The 17,456-nt window shown below is 32.2% G+C and overlaps 2 protein-coding genes across 2 annotated transcripts; one reads left to right on the plus strand and one right to left on the minus strand.

Annotated features, from left to right (window-relative positions):
• The first annotated feature begins 211 nt into the window (after window positions 1-211).
• LOC113394569 (protein timeless) lies at window positions 212-14,913 on the plus strand. Its single transcript, XM_026631919.2, has 17 exons — window positions 212-537; window positions 3,395-3,498; window positions 3,582-4,132; window positions 4,321-4,474; window positions 4,850-5,103; window positions 5,611-5,894; window positions 8,519-8,879; window positions 9,043-9,234; window positions 9,584-9,684; window positions 10,068-10,266; window positions 10,540-10,742; window positions 11,184-11,674; window positions 11,858-12,058; window positions 12,252-12,432; window positions 12,520-12,630; window positions 13,393-13,584; window positions 13,897-14,913. The coding sequence occupies exons 2-17, from the start codon at window positions 3,402-3,404 to the stop codon at window positions 14,066-14,068; spliced, it is 3,744 nt and encodes a 1,247-aa protein (XP_026487704.2). The 5' UTR covers window positions 212-537; window positions 3,395-3,401; the 3' UTR covers window positions 14,069-14,913.
• On the minus strand, window positions 14,907-16,420 carry LOC113394615 (uncharacterized). The gene is made up of 2 exons (XM_064220753.1): window positions 16,234-16,420; window positions 14,907-15,970 (listed from the first exon to the last, which is right to left on the minus strand). The coding sequence occupies exons 1-2, from the start codon at window positions 16,243-16,245 to the stop codon at window positions 15,326-15,328; spliced, it is 657 nt and encodes a 218-aa protein (XP_064076823.1). The 5' UTR covers window positions 16,246-16,420; the 3' UTR covers window positions 14,907-15,325.
• Window positions 16,421-17,456: the final 1,036 nt, after the last annotated feature.

Consider the following 17,456-nt stretch of genomic DNA (forward strand, 5'->3'; position numbering starts at 1 on the left):
TAAAGCATGTCTAAAGTAAATATTAAGAAAAGCCAAAAAAAAAATACTAACCAATGAATCATTAAAAAGAAATAGTGGGAGTTATTATAAAACTCTAAAAAAAATACTTTCTACTTCCTATGTAGACAGAGTGATAACAGCTGTGTTTTTATTTATGCCGATATTGCGGTCGCCGATAATGATAATGTCATTGTCAAATTCAGTGTACACTGGAACTTGGTATCGTACAAGCCACACAAAAAGTGTTTGTATCTTGAGCTTGTAACCGCAGTCGAATTTTACTCGTTAAACATTTGAGTGTGGTATTAAAATACCAGTGACTTTAAATAAATTGTGTCAATACTAGTTACGCTACTTCATATATGATAAATAATATATGATAATATTAAACTCTTATAAGGATTGTTTTATTTTTCCTTATTAATTTGAGGAGTTATATAAAATTTATTATTATAAACAGTTTTAGAAAAATAAATAAATAGGTCTACACGGCGCTAATGGTCTCAACTATAAAATATTTAACTAAAACGATTCAAGGTAATATTTATTTTTTGTAATAATTTGTCTTACTTTTCTGTTCTTTGTTGTACTGGCCAATGCTTATTAATTTCTGATTCTCATAGTTATGAATTATGTAATATCAAATGATTGACAAAAATATATGGGTATTTTTTAATGAAAATGATATTATTTTTTTTAAATATTAATTTTACTTGCTTAATTAATTACCAGAGTGAAATTGAATTAAAATTTCTAAATAACAATAATTATTTTTCAGGATATCTATTGTCAGAGCACATAAATAAAGTACTCATTCTTATTTTTTTAAGCTCTGTAATATATATTTGAAATAGCTAACGTAGTAACATATTGATATAAAATCATAAGTATGTAATTTTATATTTGTTTAGCTAAGCTTGTCTCTTTGTGTAATTACTTGTGTAGTGTGTCTTTTAGTAATTGTTAAAAATTAATTCATGCCATTAAGTTATTGCTGAATATAATAACACTTTTCAAATTAATCTTTTTTTTAGACTTTATCAAGATTCAAGGTACTAGTAACAACTAGTCCTATAAATGTATATGACATTGAATAAAATACTTTGTGATGTCATTTTTTTAAAGTAATATTTCTTAAATTATTATTTGAAATTTTTGAAATAATTTTAGTAATAAAAATATAATTAAACACATTAATTTGATTGTGAGTTTTTTTTAAGGTTTTTTTATGAACTTGATATCAACATTTATAAGGTACTAAAAATAATGGTTTTCAATATATTCTATGATGGAAGGATCTGATTATATTAAATAATTCAATCTCTTTTTTATTTCCTGTATTAAATTTTTGTCAATTAAGATATCAATTTTGAAATAATACCTAAGTTTTACTTTAATTTTTTTTTATATGTAAAAAAAATGTAAATATGTGTTAATTTTGAGCAACTAATTAGATAGTTAAAATAAAATTAGGATTGTGATTGAATTAATAAATATCTACAAAGATTGTTTAATAATCATTTCAAAAACATTTTACAAAACCGTCTGGTGTTACGTTTCAACGCTTAAAGCTAGTAGTGGGCGATGTCTATACGTCGATCGTACCTATTGCGTTCGACCGGCACGTGCACAGTACACGCGAGTCGACTGTAAGCGTGACCTACTCACTGCGCTCACGTGGACCGTGCTAGACACCGTAATTTTGTATGTATAGTTATACAGATATACTTAAACGAATAGAAACTGAGCGAAGTGTTGTTTATGTAGATAATTGATAAAATAAAACGCTTTATCTTATATTCAGTTTTATGTAATCTCCTTTTATGATATAGTAATATGGTCCAAATTAATTTCATAGTATGTATAAAGTATAGCTTAACGTTTTAAAGAGACAATGGGACCTTTAATTTGTTTCATATTTCGAAATAAAATAGAAAACAAACAGGGAAATGATAAAAAAATAAAAGGAAATATTAACTAGGATCGTACAATTAACAATTAACTGCGTTTTATCGTGTTTATATCACAAAAGTCTAAACTAGCTTTCGTAAATCCAAGAAAAAATATTTTCATTGTTACCTATTAAGTCAAATATGTACCATACTTTTAAGATGTTTTTGATATAATATACTATTAGTGATACGAGTCACTTAAATCTTAATTTATTATAATTGGAAAAAAGTATTCTAGGTGACAAATCTTATATTTAATTTAAAAAATAAAAATTGTATCTGTATTTGTATGTAATATTTAAATCGCACGAGACATTGGCGAAATAATCTGTGCCCTCTTGGCACAAATAAAAGCCAGAACAAAATAGAAATATTTAAAAGCAGTATTGTCTTTTAAATTCACGTTAATAGAAGGCTTGTTTATTTCCGCGGCCACAATTTTTTTTTAGTTATTTAATTAAACATACATAATTTTAAGTACGTCAGTCGTGTTCGTCATTATATTCTGTTCACCCTCGGGGAACTTTGTTTGTATCTATATAAGATTACATACATACATATGTATGTCCGTGGTCTCCTATGTAGGAGACCGCGGATAAAGCATCTCGATAGCCCCTTTTCATTGGCTTTCTTTACAAGTACCTCATAATTTCGGGCTTAATTTTTCTTATTACTATACTAAAATATAGCCTATATTTAACTTGTATAAAATAGCTTTCTAATAGTGAAACTATCACTATTAATCATAAAATCGATACAGTACCCTCAGAGTTTAGCGATTACGAACAAACAAATATTTTCTCTTTACATTAGTATAGATTTATTTAATTTAGTTTTATAAGAAGCAGCAAAATTGGCAATTTACTTCAAACGTTTTGTTACCTACATTTGCAAATTTGCCACTGATTGTTAACCTGAAGGTTCTAAATACATCCTTACAACTTTTCTAAAATTTTCGCGATATTGTAACTTAGTTTGGCTTTGGAAAATTACCGGGTTGGATTGCCAGATGTATTAATAATTATTTTGAAACCCTTGGTTCTTTAAGCATTTTAATGAAGTTTCCAATCGTCGATATGATTCCTTAAAGTAAATGTCTTTATTTTATGTCTATATTATATAAAATATCCAGCAATAATCCACCTCGATATTGATATCGAAATATACTTTGTTCGAGGTTATTTTATATAGTCGTGAACCGAAAAAGAATGTTTAATCAATAATGTTTTAACATGAGCTAAATATTGTTTAATTGGTAAAAAAAGCGTTTAAATTTTGAACTCGTCTATAATAACTAGTAACGGAAATTTTATATTAAGTCCAAGGGTTTATTTTGATTTTTTATAATATGAAAGTTCTTGTTTAATAAGTAATACCGTGCTTATTATATCACTACCGATTATTTTTTAGGTATCATTTTTATTCGTTTTTCTTTATTACAGCTACGAAATGGAGTGGGTTCTTAGAAGTCCACAGATACATAATACCTTTAGCAATCTTGGCTATGCAACTACAGATGGATATCACGTAAACGAAAATTGTAATGGTACGTCTTTTTATTTTATATACTTGACTGTAATACACAATGTTGTTTTACTAACAGTTCTAATCGAGTTTTTAAATTTCCAGCTGCTCTAGAAACAATACTTGAAAATATATTATCAGAAGACAAACATTTACGCACATTTAGGAGAAGTATCAGTTTTGGTCAGAACATTATCAAAGACCTCATACCTCTTTTACTAAATACCAAGGATGATAAGACGATAGAATTATTAATTAAGATATTGGTAAATTTGACAATACCCGTGGAATGTCTCCTTTCGGTAGATACTGTTAACAAAACAGATATAGGCAGACATGCTATATTTGAAATTAACAACTTGCTCTGTTCAACTAAGGCCGCGATCACAGACCAACGAGTTTGTAAAGTGATCATTGATTTTTTAAAAAAGAATGCCGACATTGAACCAAAGTTGAACTTAAATACGGAACAATGCTCGAATATCAGTAACACACTTTTATTCTTACGTAATATTTTACACATACCAGAGGATACTAATCACCTCAACCCAACGTTCTCTAATCCATCCCACACGATTCAAAATCAGCTATTATGGAACTTATTCAGTCAAAGTATCGACAAAGTCCTAATAAAATTGATGACGATACCAGATGCGGTAAGTTGCTAGCTATAAGTAGTCGTAGACATGCATGCAGTCATGTGAAATTCAAATCACTTAAGAAGGGTAATTTTTTTTATTTATTTTTTCGAAAGGGGCTTTGATTACGCAAAAATAAATTAATACTTTGAATAAAATTTGTGGTAAGAATCAAGATGTGTGTTTTGTATTCCATTAATTTTCAGATCAATTGGGGTGTGACTATGGTCCAACTAATAGCCTTAATTTTCAAAGATCAACACGTAACCAAATTGCATAAGCTGCTCAATGTGTGGCTCGAAACATCCCTTTCGGAGAGTTCTGAAGATAATGAGAGTAATACATCTCCACCGAACAGAGGTATGAACAATGTGTGCAAACTAAGACTTCAGCTGAGCTATCGATTTTATTTAGATAAGTTTTATATAAATAAAAGTGTCTGTAGAATCGAGATGGAGAATAACCTAATCCAACAGTTGATTGACAAAACAGGCTGTAACTTTTATTTAACTTTAAACTGTTAATCTGTAATTATAAAAAAAACTGCCATTTCATAGATGATATGGATATTTGCAAATTACCAAAATAACTATTATCATTCTTGTCTATCTGTCTGTCTGTTTATTAGTATGGAATTACCTTTAACACGGGATCAAAATTACACAGAACACAGATAGTGAGAACTATAAATATATATATTTTTAATTTATTATATTTCGAATACTCATCAAACAGGTAGCGATCATTCATCGCCGATGGTAACATCAGATCCTACGTCAGACTCATCCGACACCGGGGCGAGTGGCAAAAGCAATGGAGGACATAACTCCGTCAACAACGGATGGGATAATAATTCTTCTGGAAACGACATTGATACTGGGAAGCAATCATTTCAATCGCAGAATGAAAATGATAAAACTTCAGGCGACAATAGCGAAAGTAACGAGAGTAAAATATACAATCGCTCGGAACCCGTGAGCCCGAAAAATGTGAGTATTTTTTTACTAAACCGATGTACCCTACTGATAAAACTAGCGACGTCAACATTTTCGAATTTGAATTGGACCGAACGCTAAGTATAATCTTTAAAAAAAAATTCAAAATTGATGGAGGCAAAAAGCATTCAAAAATGCAACCAAATTAATAACTGTATTCTATTTTGAAGTCGGTTATAAATAACAGTTGTTTGTTGTTAGTTCGTGTTTTATGTGTTCACGTTTTGTTTAGTGTTATTATTGTTTGCGTACATGTTTCTGATAGAAAATTAAAGAAGACATTGCAATCATACGGGCAATTGTTAGTTTTCTTATAAACACTGCCTGACGTCATCATTACGTCCAAGCAGCAAAACGTTCACGTTTTGAAATATAAGACTTCAACTAAACTTGCGTTACGTCTTAACGCAAGCTTTTGATACAAATAATGATCATTAATTGTATAAGTGAAGTAAGCGATTGTTTATTTCTATAATTGATAATTGCAATTACAAATTATAGGTACATAATTCCATGAATAACGAAAATGGAGGAAACAAAAAAATCGGAATTAAAAATGAAATCAAAACAGTTATATCTGAAAATTCGGATTGCGGCTACGGTACGCAAATAGAAAATCAAGGAGCAATATCGACTTCGAGCAATGAAGACGAATTGCCAGCAAAAAAAGCTGCTCACCAGAAATCGCATCCTTTAAAACAGAGAATTAACAACAAAGCCCGCGTGAACGTTTCTCTCCAAGAACGCAAAAGGAAAAAGATCGTCAAAAGATGCAAAGCCAATATGTGAGTATATGTACATAGTTTATTAATCGCTATAAATTAACAAAACTTATATAATAATGTTATACGGAAATAAGTAAGTATTTCGTTTTAACGAACACGTGTTTTCGGTATCACATCGGTTACTTGGAGGACTTCGTTTATATAACTCTCAATTGTTTTCCGTGTTCGTGCCTTTATATGCGCGCTGGCAACTTTCATATTTAGTTTTATACAAAGAGAACTTTGTTTAGAAACTCAGTTTTATATTGTTTCAAAAATCTAGGTAACTTTTTATAGGCCCAATTTGACATTTGAACTGAAGACAAAACTCAAAATCTGCAGGATTATATAATACTAGCTGTGCCCGCGACTTCGTTCGCGTAGTTGTCGGAAACACTATCATGATTATCGTTTAATTGCTCACGTTGGTTTTTGTTATTATAATCGTCAATAAGATTTAATAATATGTTTTACAGTACTTTAGCGTAGATTATATTTTTAGTTTTATTTTCTTGTGGTAGAAGAACATACTGATTTTGCCCGCAACCCGATCTTGACAACGCGACATATAGTTGGCCGTGTGAAAAGCAGTCTTGACGTAAATCGATTCCTACGTGTTTAAATGTTTGGCCCTGTGATTTATTAATGGTTACGGCAAAAGATAACTTAATGGGAAATTGAATTCTTTTAAAATGAAAAGGTACATCATTTGGAATCATTGGGATGCGAGGTATAAGCACTGTTTGACCAACTGCCGGACCAGTCAAAACTGTTGCAACGATCACGTTATTGCGAAGGAATTTTACTTGAAGGCGGGTCCCGTTACATAAATTTGTTGGTTTAAGATTTCTGAGTAAAATTATCGCAGCACCTATTTTTAACTTCAGGGAATGTGGTGGAAGGCCGCTCGGGTTTAAAGAATTGAGAAAATCTTGCGGGTAATGGACAGCATCTTCTTGATCCATTACATTATCAATAGATGTGTAGGTAGTTATATCGCCTGGAAGTTTGGTTAAAATTAGGTCGTTAATTTCGTCAACGCTACTATTTCTCGCCGCCAATATTGCCCTTTGACACATCCATTGGTAATCTTTATTTTCTATTTCGACGATATTAGGGTAAACTTTTGATATTAAATCCTCTATGCTAGTCACTTTTTCTCCTAAATCGCGATCAATTTCAATTTTATTTTCAGAATGAGGTACTTTTCCATCTCCTATTAAAAGTAACTTTGAAGGAAAATTTGTACTTCCTCCCCCCAAATGTGCTCTCATATTCGTAGATAGTTTTAAGGTATGGACAAATTTCCATAACGGTGAACTTTTAAGGCAAGACCTTACAATGTCTGCTCTAGTTCCTCTTAAAATTACCGGTAAAGTTTGTCTAAATAAATGACCAACATCTGTGTTTTTATTGCTTATTGTTATACGGTCAATTATGACAACCCTTTTCTTAAACATAAAAGAAATATTGTACAATAGTGTACGATTGCGAATATTTTTTTTGTTAACAATTCGATGCAGGTGTATCGACATCTGGATGTAAGACAAAAGAAAAAGTCAATTGTAAATAAATAAATCACAAACAAAATTCATACTCTGCCAAAAAAACAAAACGTTCAACAGGAAATGTAATAGTAAATCAGAATGACTTTTCTTTGTCTTGGATTAGGAGAAAAGTTCATGAATTGTAATACCTGACGGTAGACATGTTTGCTTAAACACTCAATTTTGATTCCAATTTTCTGTCATTATATAGGACCACTATGTACGTATAGGGTTTAAAAAAACATCAAGAAGAAGTGTATTTATCGATAGACCAGATTTACAAATTTGGAGTATATCATATATTTACAAACCTACCTTGGCTGACACCGCCTCCAAAAATAACAATAATTTTAACTATAATATATTATCGTAATAACTTTGCTGACTTTTAAATAGTCTAAATATTTTTAATTTCATTTTACATAGTATAAATCTAAAAAATATTAATAATACTAATAAGCTGATAACAAAACCTAATTTTGATAAATAATTTAACTATTAAGAATGTTAATTTTTTTAAGTCGTTATGTGCATTGCTACTTCGCAGAACTACACCCGCGGGTGAGAGTGGCGAGCGCGGCGGCGGGGCTGACCCGCCTCCCCCTCATCCGCCGCCGCGCCCCGCCTGCTAGCACACTCTTAACAAATAGACATATAGTGTCACGGACTTTTTTTTTATTATTAAAAGAGGAATATATCTTTCATACACATTTTTTGAGTAACTTAAAACGTTTATGCTGCGCACGCATCGAAAGTCCATAAATGTGAATAATTTTCCCCGTTTTTGCAACATTTCTCACTGCCGCTGCGCTCCTATTGGTCGCAGCGTAATGTTATATAGCCTAAAGCCTTCCTCTATAATTGGACTATTCAACAAAAAAAGAATTTTTCAAATCGGACCAGTAGTTCCTGAGATTAGCGCGTTTAAACAAACAAACAAACAAACTCTTCCGCTTTATATATTAGTATAGATATGTACTATTTATACATCTTTGTCCACAAACTATTCAATTTAGGGTTTACGCTAATAGTTGCCAGAGTTCTGAAATTGCATGTCTCGCAATCAATATGATTTTAAATTTTTCATTTTTATTTCAGTATAAATGTTCAGGGCTTATCACACAATACACCGACCGATGAAGACATTTCCAACGTATTGAAAGAATTCACAGTCGACTTCCTCTTGAAGGGCTACAACTCCTTGGTCCGAACTCTGCACACGCAGATACTGACGAACATGCAACTGGAGATCGACACGTCACATTTCTTTTGGCTCGTCACCTACTTTCTTAAATTTGCAACTCAGATTGAATTGGATTTGGAACATGTATGCTCGGTGCTGTCCTTCGACATCGTCTCGTATCTCACAGCTGAAGGAGTCAACTTGTGCGAACAGTTCGAATTGGCTATTAAACTCGATGGCAATGACTTAAAACCGAAAATAAGAAGATTACATTTGGTAAGTGATCTTTAAAATGAAATGAAAAAAATAACTATTTCTTTTTAATCATATTTCAAATCATATAATTTTGCAATTGATATCATTTTCATTTCGTAGATAGTTAATTTTTAATTGATATTCATATACTTTAGACATTAATTACTCTTATTTCTTACTTTAGGTCGTCACTGCTATCCGAGAATTTATTCAAGCTATTGACGTTTACAAAAAATCTGCTCACATATGTAACGACGATAAGGATGCTCTGATCAAGCTACAGATAAAAATGTGCGAAACCGAAGAACTGCGTTTGCTATTAGTTCTTCTTCTGAGATACTACAATCCGAAATATCATTCTAAACAATATTTACAAGTAAGGAAAACGCTTTTATTCTCTCTAATTAAAAAGAAAAAAAAAACGCTCTGTTATGCTTTGTTATTTAATGTAGAATTGTGTTCAACATTGTTGAGTTTATTTATAATATTTTAACATGACTTGGCTAAGTGAATGATTTCTACGATACATTTTTGATTATCGAATGAACGAATGGTTATTAAGAAGGCAAGCAAGGCTCGTAGCAAGCAAGTACTAGCAACTGAAACCCTTGGAGAATATATTTTCTATTATTCTTATCTTCTAATAGTTTTATAATGGTTGTTTTATTTAATTTAAGGGGAAATGTCTACTTGAATATTGTTTTTTAATTTAAACTTGTCCTTAGGATCTCATTGTTACCAATCACATTCTTCTAATATTCTTGGACAATGTATTGAAAATGCCAGACTATAAAGGCGACGGCAAAATGGTCGACCATATCAGACAGTAAGTTATTTGAACTTATTATAATATTAGGTAATTTCGTTTTTGATCCTTAAAGAATAGAATTGAAATTCAAATGTTTTCTTATTATTTATGTATGCTTACAATATAAACAGTATAGGGAATGGTTTGAATGTTGGTAAAATTGGATATTGCTGGGCTTGCAATAGTTGAGATATCCAATGAAACACCACGTAACTGGGACCTTGGTGGAAATTACTCAATATTAATGTTCAAGTACAGAATTATTGTTAACGAGCAAAATAATAACTACAACTTTTTACAAGTATTTCAAATTAATAATATTACGTATTTAAAGTAAAAGTGTAGGAATAATAATAATAACGAGTTACTTCATTAACTTAGTAATTTGGCTTCTATTTTAGATTTTCATCCCCGGAAATAATGTATCAGTATGGAATTCTGTTGGAGGATTACGAGGGGAATGGAGAGTTTGTAAATGATTGTATCTTCACTCTTATGCACCACGTCGGAGGGGAGCTCGGGTGTTTAATTTCTCTCTTTCAGCCGAAAATATTAAAAACATTCACATCTATCTGGAAATCGGAATTTGAAATATGTGACGTAAGTATACCTATAACGTGATATATCTCTTAAATGTAACAGCCTGAGAATGTCCCACTGCTGGTTTAAAGGTCTCTTCTCCCTTTGAGGAGAAGATTAGAGTTTATTTCACCACGCTGCTTTAATGTGGCAGATTTTCATCCGACACAACATGTATATAATGATATTATTTTTCCCTCACCGCCTCACAATATGAATTATGAGCTCAAATTAAAGAAATGAATGTTGACAATTCAGTGGTTTATTTATGTTAAATATTTTATCCATTTTTAGGATTGGTCAGATTTAATTGAGTACGTAATCAACACGTTTATAAAGAAACCTTATAAAATGCAAAACACCGTTAGCCTCATAGAGAAAGAAATTTTCGAGGACGATAAGCATTTGAAAGAGATTCTGTTGTCTGCTGAGGAACTAAATCCACCACTAGAAGAGAAGAAATCGTTTCAGTTTTCGACCGAGGGCGACTCTAATAGGTAAAGTGGGTTACTAACTATGTTATTTCATTTATATACAAGGTTATTTCAGTAGAAACTTGCGTGATTTAAAAAATAATATTTGTCATTAAGCAATGTTTCTTTGCACTTAAATTGTACATGTTTTCAAAATGATTTTGTGAACATTTATTAGAACAATATTAACGGTTGTATTAATACTTTTCTCACTAAAAGATTAAATAAATGTGCTTCACATAGTTTCGCTAAGTCGATCTTTTTTTTTAAATTTAATATTGTTCTTGTGGCTAGCATATAAGATTGTAAATCCTAAGGTTGGTTAAGGCAAGCCACACACTATTCAAAGTTATAATCTTATAATTGGTACGATTATGAAAACAACATATTATCTTAAATTTAAGTTATAATTTTTTTTTAATTTTTCTCATTTAAAAATTTAAACGCGTTTACATTTTCTAATAGATGGACCGAAGAAGAATTATCTTCGTTGAGTTGGAATTACATGCAATGCAGTAATTCAGCAGACGTGATCGGTGATATTATTAAACTGTTCAAAGATGATGGCATCGTTAAGAATAGAAATGCAGTTGTAAGGGAACTTTACAATCAATTTATCATCAGCAAAGATGAGTTTGAAATCCTTTTGAAAAAGGAAAACGACAAGCACTCCCACAGCAAAGCAGCACACGAGACGTTGAAAGAAAATAGGGAAGATGAAATATGGAAATTGTGTGAACAGCTCCGACAGGATGGAATGCCTAAATTTTTGGATTGGGTTCAAATCGTTCTCTTGGAAACTTGTTTTGCGAAAATATATTTAGAAAAATCAGCGAAAAACATGTTCGGTTCGAACGCCACGAAAACGTTTGATTCAAATGGAAAGGAATACGAGACATTACTGAAACAGCCCTCGGACTTGCCCGTCCTGTCGCCAGTATCGTACCATTCTTTGCGTGAGTAGATCCCTAACTAAAATTTTAAATTAAATTCCTAATTGTTTTAAAGTAATTCGAAAGACGATGCTACATCTTGAATCCTTTCTTATTGTGATGATTTTTTGTATTTTTGTCAGTTAATTGTGTTTGTTTATGACAATGATTTTTTTTCACATAATAATAATGAATAATGTTTTATAGTCCTGAACAAATCCATACCCTTGGTGCCGTGGAATTGCCAACAAGCTTCAATTTGTAAAGACTTGAAATTCTTGCAACTTTTACATAAGCTTGGTTTCCATATGCCAGTAGACACTGGCAAAGTTTTCATTAGCATACCGAACTTCTGGACGCCTGACTTCCTGTACGAAGTGGCTGGCAAGATATCGCCTATTGATGTTTGTAAGGAATATTTTTCTTTTATTAATTCGTATCATAAGTTTTCTTATATTATTATATACTTATTGTCTTATATTTATTTATACTTAAATTATTCCATTTATTAAATAAAAAATATTATGATTGTGATTGCATTGGAACTACATATAAGATTATGTGAGTACGAAATGTCTTTACATTTAAAGTATTATTCTAGCAAAGTTGAAGTTCTCCCTGAGCGATATATCCGAGAGCAGTATCATTCATTCAGCCGAGACGAAAAACTGCGTCTTACCAGAGATGTCGAAGGGCTCAATGTTAACACCACCTCCCGAAAATTTCTTTCAAATACACAGCAAAAAGCAGAAACTATCGACGATTATGAATTTTACGCCCATGTAAGTATCTTACTTATATTGAATTATATTTGCGTGTTTGTTAGAATTGCCTATAAACGTAACAAACTTTTCATTATTTTCTTCTAGGCCTGGATCATCTTTCTCCACGACCGAAGATGAAGTTGTTATTAACAAACCAGGCTGGTTAGACGTAGTACAAAAATCTCAAAAATACAAACTCACTCTAGATTTGGCAAAGTGAGTAATAATTATAGTTTAGTCATAATCAATTAACTATAACTGATTTCTTCTGATCTAAATGTCTTTTTTTAAACTATTTAAAAAAAATACAAAGAATGTTTACGTCAGGAGCGTTTCATTCCCATTTTTATATAGAAACTTGGAACTTAAATTCTGTATACCCAAAACATGTAATTTAAATAAACACTTGTCCTCAATTACGACGGTTTTACAATAAATTGATTAACATTATAAAGTTGGACTTGATCTTTATTATAAAGTTACGTAAAAATAATTACTTAATACGAAGAAAAGACATCTTCAAGATATTGCTGTATTTCAATTTGAATGGTTAATAAGCATATTTACAGCTAAATTATATAATTTTCCGTGGTGGACGGTGAGTTGACAGTGTAAAGCGTGTTTCATAATGCCGATATTTGGGTAAAAGTGATTTATTGAAAGCCAATTTTTTATGATATACTTAGACGGGGACACCTGATGTGTCACCACTGCCCATAGAAATAATAGCCATTCCTTACATCGCCAACGCACCGCCAACCTTTGGAACTAAAATGTTGTGCTCCTTGTGTTTGTAGTTACACTGGATCAGTCACCTTTCAACCCGGAACAATACAATACTAAGTATATATTACGGTTTAGCGACAGAATATCTGATCAGTGGGTGGTACCCAGACTGGCTTTGTACAAGCCCGTCTGGGTATGTACCACTAAGTAGCGACTAAAACATTTTTTTCTTAACAAAAAAAGTGTTCGCAGATCAATTATACCGGTCGAAGACGATACAATGAAGGACTTATCTCCTCAAGAAATAACGCACGTCCCGCTTGAGGTGACCCAGCTCGGGACCCTCGAGAGCTCCTCGCTCATACTTCCGACCATCATGAGTGTGAAGCAAGAAACTAGCGCTTTCAGTACTCGACTGACGGACTCTGATTATTACAATAATAGGTAAGCTATCAGTGATTACAAATTTCTATATTTTATATCACATTAGTGGTCAATAATTTATATGTTAAAAAGTTTTATCAAAAAAAATTCTGTAACCGAAATTCCCATCTTATAAAATATTCCTATTTTTTTAACTATTTTGCTGAAAATCTAATGTCTGTTATATAATATTCAAATTGTAATGGCATACGAATGCATGAAATAAGTGAACGCGATCATGGAATAGATTAATCTTCCAAATCGAAATAGCGGCGCAGGCGGGCGTATATGTATGTGTGTGTGCTCGTGTCGTAATACCGCGTGCGTGTGCAGCGTGTGTGAGACGGCGTCCGTGGCGTCCGACCTGACGCGCATGTACGTGTCGGACGAGGACGACAAGCCCGAGCCGCTGCGCAGCTCCCTCAAGCCGCCCGACGAGCGCTGCCCCGACGGGCACGAGCTGGCCGGCAAGCGCCCGCGCGTGCAGTACCTGCCGCCCTACTAGTGCGTGCACTTTCGAAATATTTGGGATTTTTTTAAGTTTATGGTTCTATGATTTAAATTTTTAACTTTATTTTATTAAGAGTTGTACGGTCGCTCAGTCTCCGTGTTGTACATTTTCTAAAATAAACATATAAATGTCGAGCTTTTAGAACCTAGTTCTCGAAGAAGTTTTGCGGAAGATAGTAGCGCGACACTTTCGACGTGCAGCGCCGCATCCGGTCGACAGGTACGCTAAGTTACGTGTGTCAGAACTCAAAATCTAATTGTCTTCACAATGAATTAGGCTTAATACGTATTTTTGTCACGTAAACGGTCAAAGAATGTATCGGCTGTATAGAAAAGTAGGTTTTATTAATGGGATATTGCAGCAACATCGTAGAAGTAGTTATTTATTAATGTTGTAGGTATTGATTGAATGTCGTGACTAATAGCTACTAAGTAAATGTATTCATGTGCATATGCCGTATTCTGTTAAATATTTACAACGTTAAAATTATTAAATGCATTGTAGTTATATAGGCATTCTTTAGGGTTCAACCTCATCTTTTCCAAACACTAGCATTGCTTGAAATGTACAGAATAAATACAGTCAGCATAAGATGTAATTTAGCGATAAGAATAATATATTTTATTAGAAAAAAATAATACGTGGTGTTTTTTTATGTCTTTGCTTAATCTTAGTGTTATATTTGGAGGTAACTTTGTAAGAGTTAAATTATATCATAACTTTTTTTTTACATTGTACCGACATTCGAAAGCAAACTTTAATTTTGTTATGTAATTGTATTTTTTTAGGTTAAAAAAAGTTTGTAGAATGGCAGTAAATAAAAGTATTGGTATAGAAAATGTGTTAATAATTTATTTCAAAATTAACAATATTACATATAACATACACATCTAGTAACGATTTCGAAATAGAGTTCGTAACAGTTGAATCACCAACAGTTACCTTTCATTTATTTAATTTTAAACATCAAGAGCATAATTTTATCTAAAATGCATAAAATCCTTCAGATAACATAAACCTGTTTTTAAGATGTTTTCTAAAGTCCTCCCTGTTTATGTGAAAGTTATCACGCTACTATTTACAATGACACGTTTGGCATTTTCTACCTGGCACCAATTAATGCACCTTTGAATTATATGTACGTAATGTTTATCTAATACACCTTTTTGTAATATTCGTATAATGTTGAAACTCTTTCTTCATGACAGTCAGGTACCTTATAGTAAACTATATGTTAAAACAATATAAATGCTAATGATAACCACTTGAACTACCAATGTTTTCATTTGGTTTCAAATTGCTTAAATAGTTCTGGATAGCTTGATCGTAACTATTCGATTGATAAGAATTATGGCCATCTTGGTCGCCAGAAAATCCGTGAATGTCTTGCGAGGGGTGTGCATAATAGCTACCGCCCTGATTATTTTCCTCACCATTGGCTCCATAGCTGTTTTCGTGATTTCCTTCGTCATAAGAGTTAGAACCATCGTGCGGTTCCCCGGCTGTTGAGATATCATGAGGAGATTCTTGCACTTGATATGAGTTACCGTCGTGTTGACGATTTTGGAACTGGCTTCCATGTCCGACGTCGAGAGCTTCCTGACCGTGGCTAGGATTGTGCGCTACGGGAACTTTAACAATGTGAGGTACTGGTACAGGATATGGTTTGTTGACATGAACAGGATAAGGCACCTTTTCCACTACCTTTACCGGGTACGGTACAGGAATTTTCACTGCAATTGTTTTAGTTATTTTTATTACTTTAACTGGAGTTTCGGGTACTTCCACATGTTGACCAAGATCCTGCAACTCAGTTTCATAACCTTCTACTGGTATCGTGTGGGTGTAATGTGATGCGAGGCAAATGCTAGCGCAGCATAGTAATGTTATTAATTTCTGCAACAAATAAATTTATTTAATAAAATTCGTATTGTCATTTTTTTTTGTCAAAGAATGTTATACGAATAATAATAACATAATTATTAATCTAGAGCACTTTACGTAAGAATTTTTAGTGCTTAATTTTCAAGCTAGAGTCAAAAAAAACGGAAACAATATTATATAAGAAATTATGTAATGTGATTACTTCCGAGTTGCAAAGCAATTGATCTCGTCAAGTAGTTACGGTGCAATCGCCACAACAAACAAAAAATACTAACCGGTATTTCCATTGTACGGCTGGTGAGTGTAAGTCCAAGGTACAGCTAAAACTATCGACTGACAAGTGTATTGAGTTGCTTTATATAGTGCATTCTCTCGGTAAAGAGAGGCTGCCTGTAACCTGGACTAACGATTACTTTCTTTAATACTCGCTCACCGTCGTTGTGTAGATGCAGCTTGGCAGGTGGCGGAACATTCACTGCTTTAATTGCATTTAATTTAACGTTAAGTACCTATCCATTTATATATTTTATTAAATTATTTATATATACTTGAAAAGCATCTTATGATAAATAAAACTTCAATAATTAAATACTTAATAGCACGATATTATTTGTACCTACTGACTAAACCTTATTTCAATCAAGATTTACTATCATACGTATGTGAAAGTAAACTTATACTTCCGAGACATTGTCAGGAAGATGATGTTTATATTTATGTTATGCTATGTATCTGTTCCTTGCGATTCCAATCACGTCGAATTTATAATTTCGTTATTAATGGCTTTGCTTTACTTCACCACGATTCCTTTGAGTTAAAATAATTATAAGCACCGGTTAAATAGTGATGAGGTAACAAATAGACTAACAAAGTTACTTTCGCATCATATTAGTCTGATAGTAGATATAACCGCGATATCGCTCGTATAGTTATTAGTATGTTAAGTCCGAATTAAATTTAATTGTCTGTAAAACAAATTTTAAATACATTGGCATGATTTCATAATTAACTTGTATTATTTAATATATGTAATATACGTATTTTGAAGCGAAGAGAAACGAAAATCATTCATTTCATCGTTATATTGTTATTTGAAGGACAACAATAACTTATTCATATTCAAAATAAAAATAATCCATTTAAAATAATAAACCGCCTGGCCTTGAGTCTGGGCCTATAAATCGCGTTGTACAGAAAACAGTTACAATATGGCCTAACGATTAGATCATTAATTTTAGTACCAATAGTTGCGGGTACTGTTATGGGCAAGTCATCTTCCGCTCAGCGGTGTAGGAAAACATCGCGAGGACGTCATGAGGGATGAAATTCGTTTACATGAATCCATAAACTCCACTAGAGTAGTTTAGAGGAAAAATACTTTCTCTAAAAGAGAAAATAAATTTTAAGTAAAAAGAAAAGAATATTTTTTTTATAGTTATCAGAGTTATAAAAAGTCACAAAATAGTTTATTTTCGTCGTCGAAATCGACCGCTACGTA

The sequence above is a fragment of the Vanessa tameamea genome, chromosome 4, assembly GCF_037043105.1.
Source record: "Vanessa tameamea isolate UH-Manoa-2023 chromosome 4, ilVanTame1 primary haplotype, whole genome shotgun sequence".
Lineage (NCBI taxonomy): Eukaryota > Metazoa > Arthropoda > Insecta > Lepidoptera > Nymphalidae > Vanessa > Vanessa tameamea.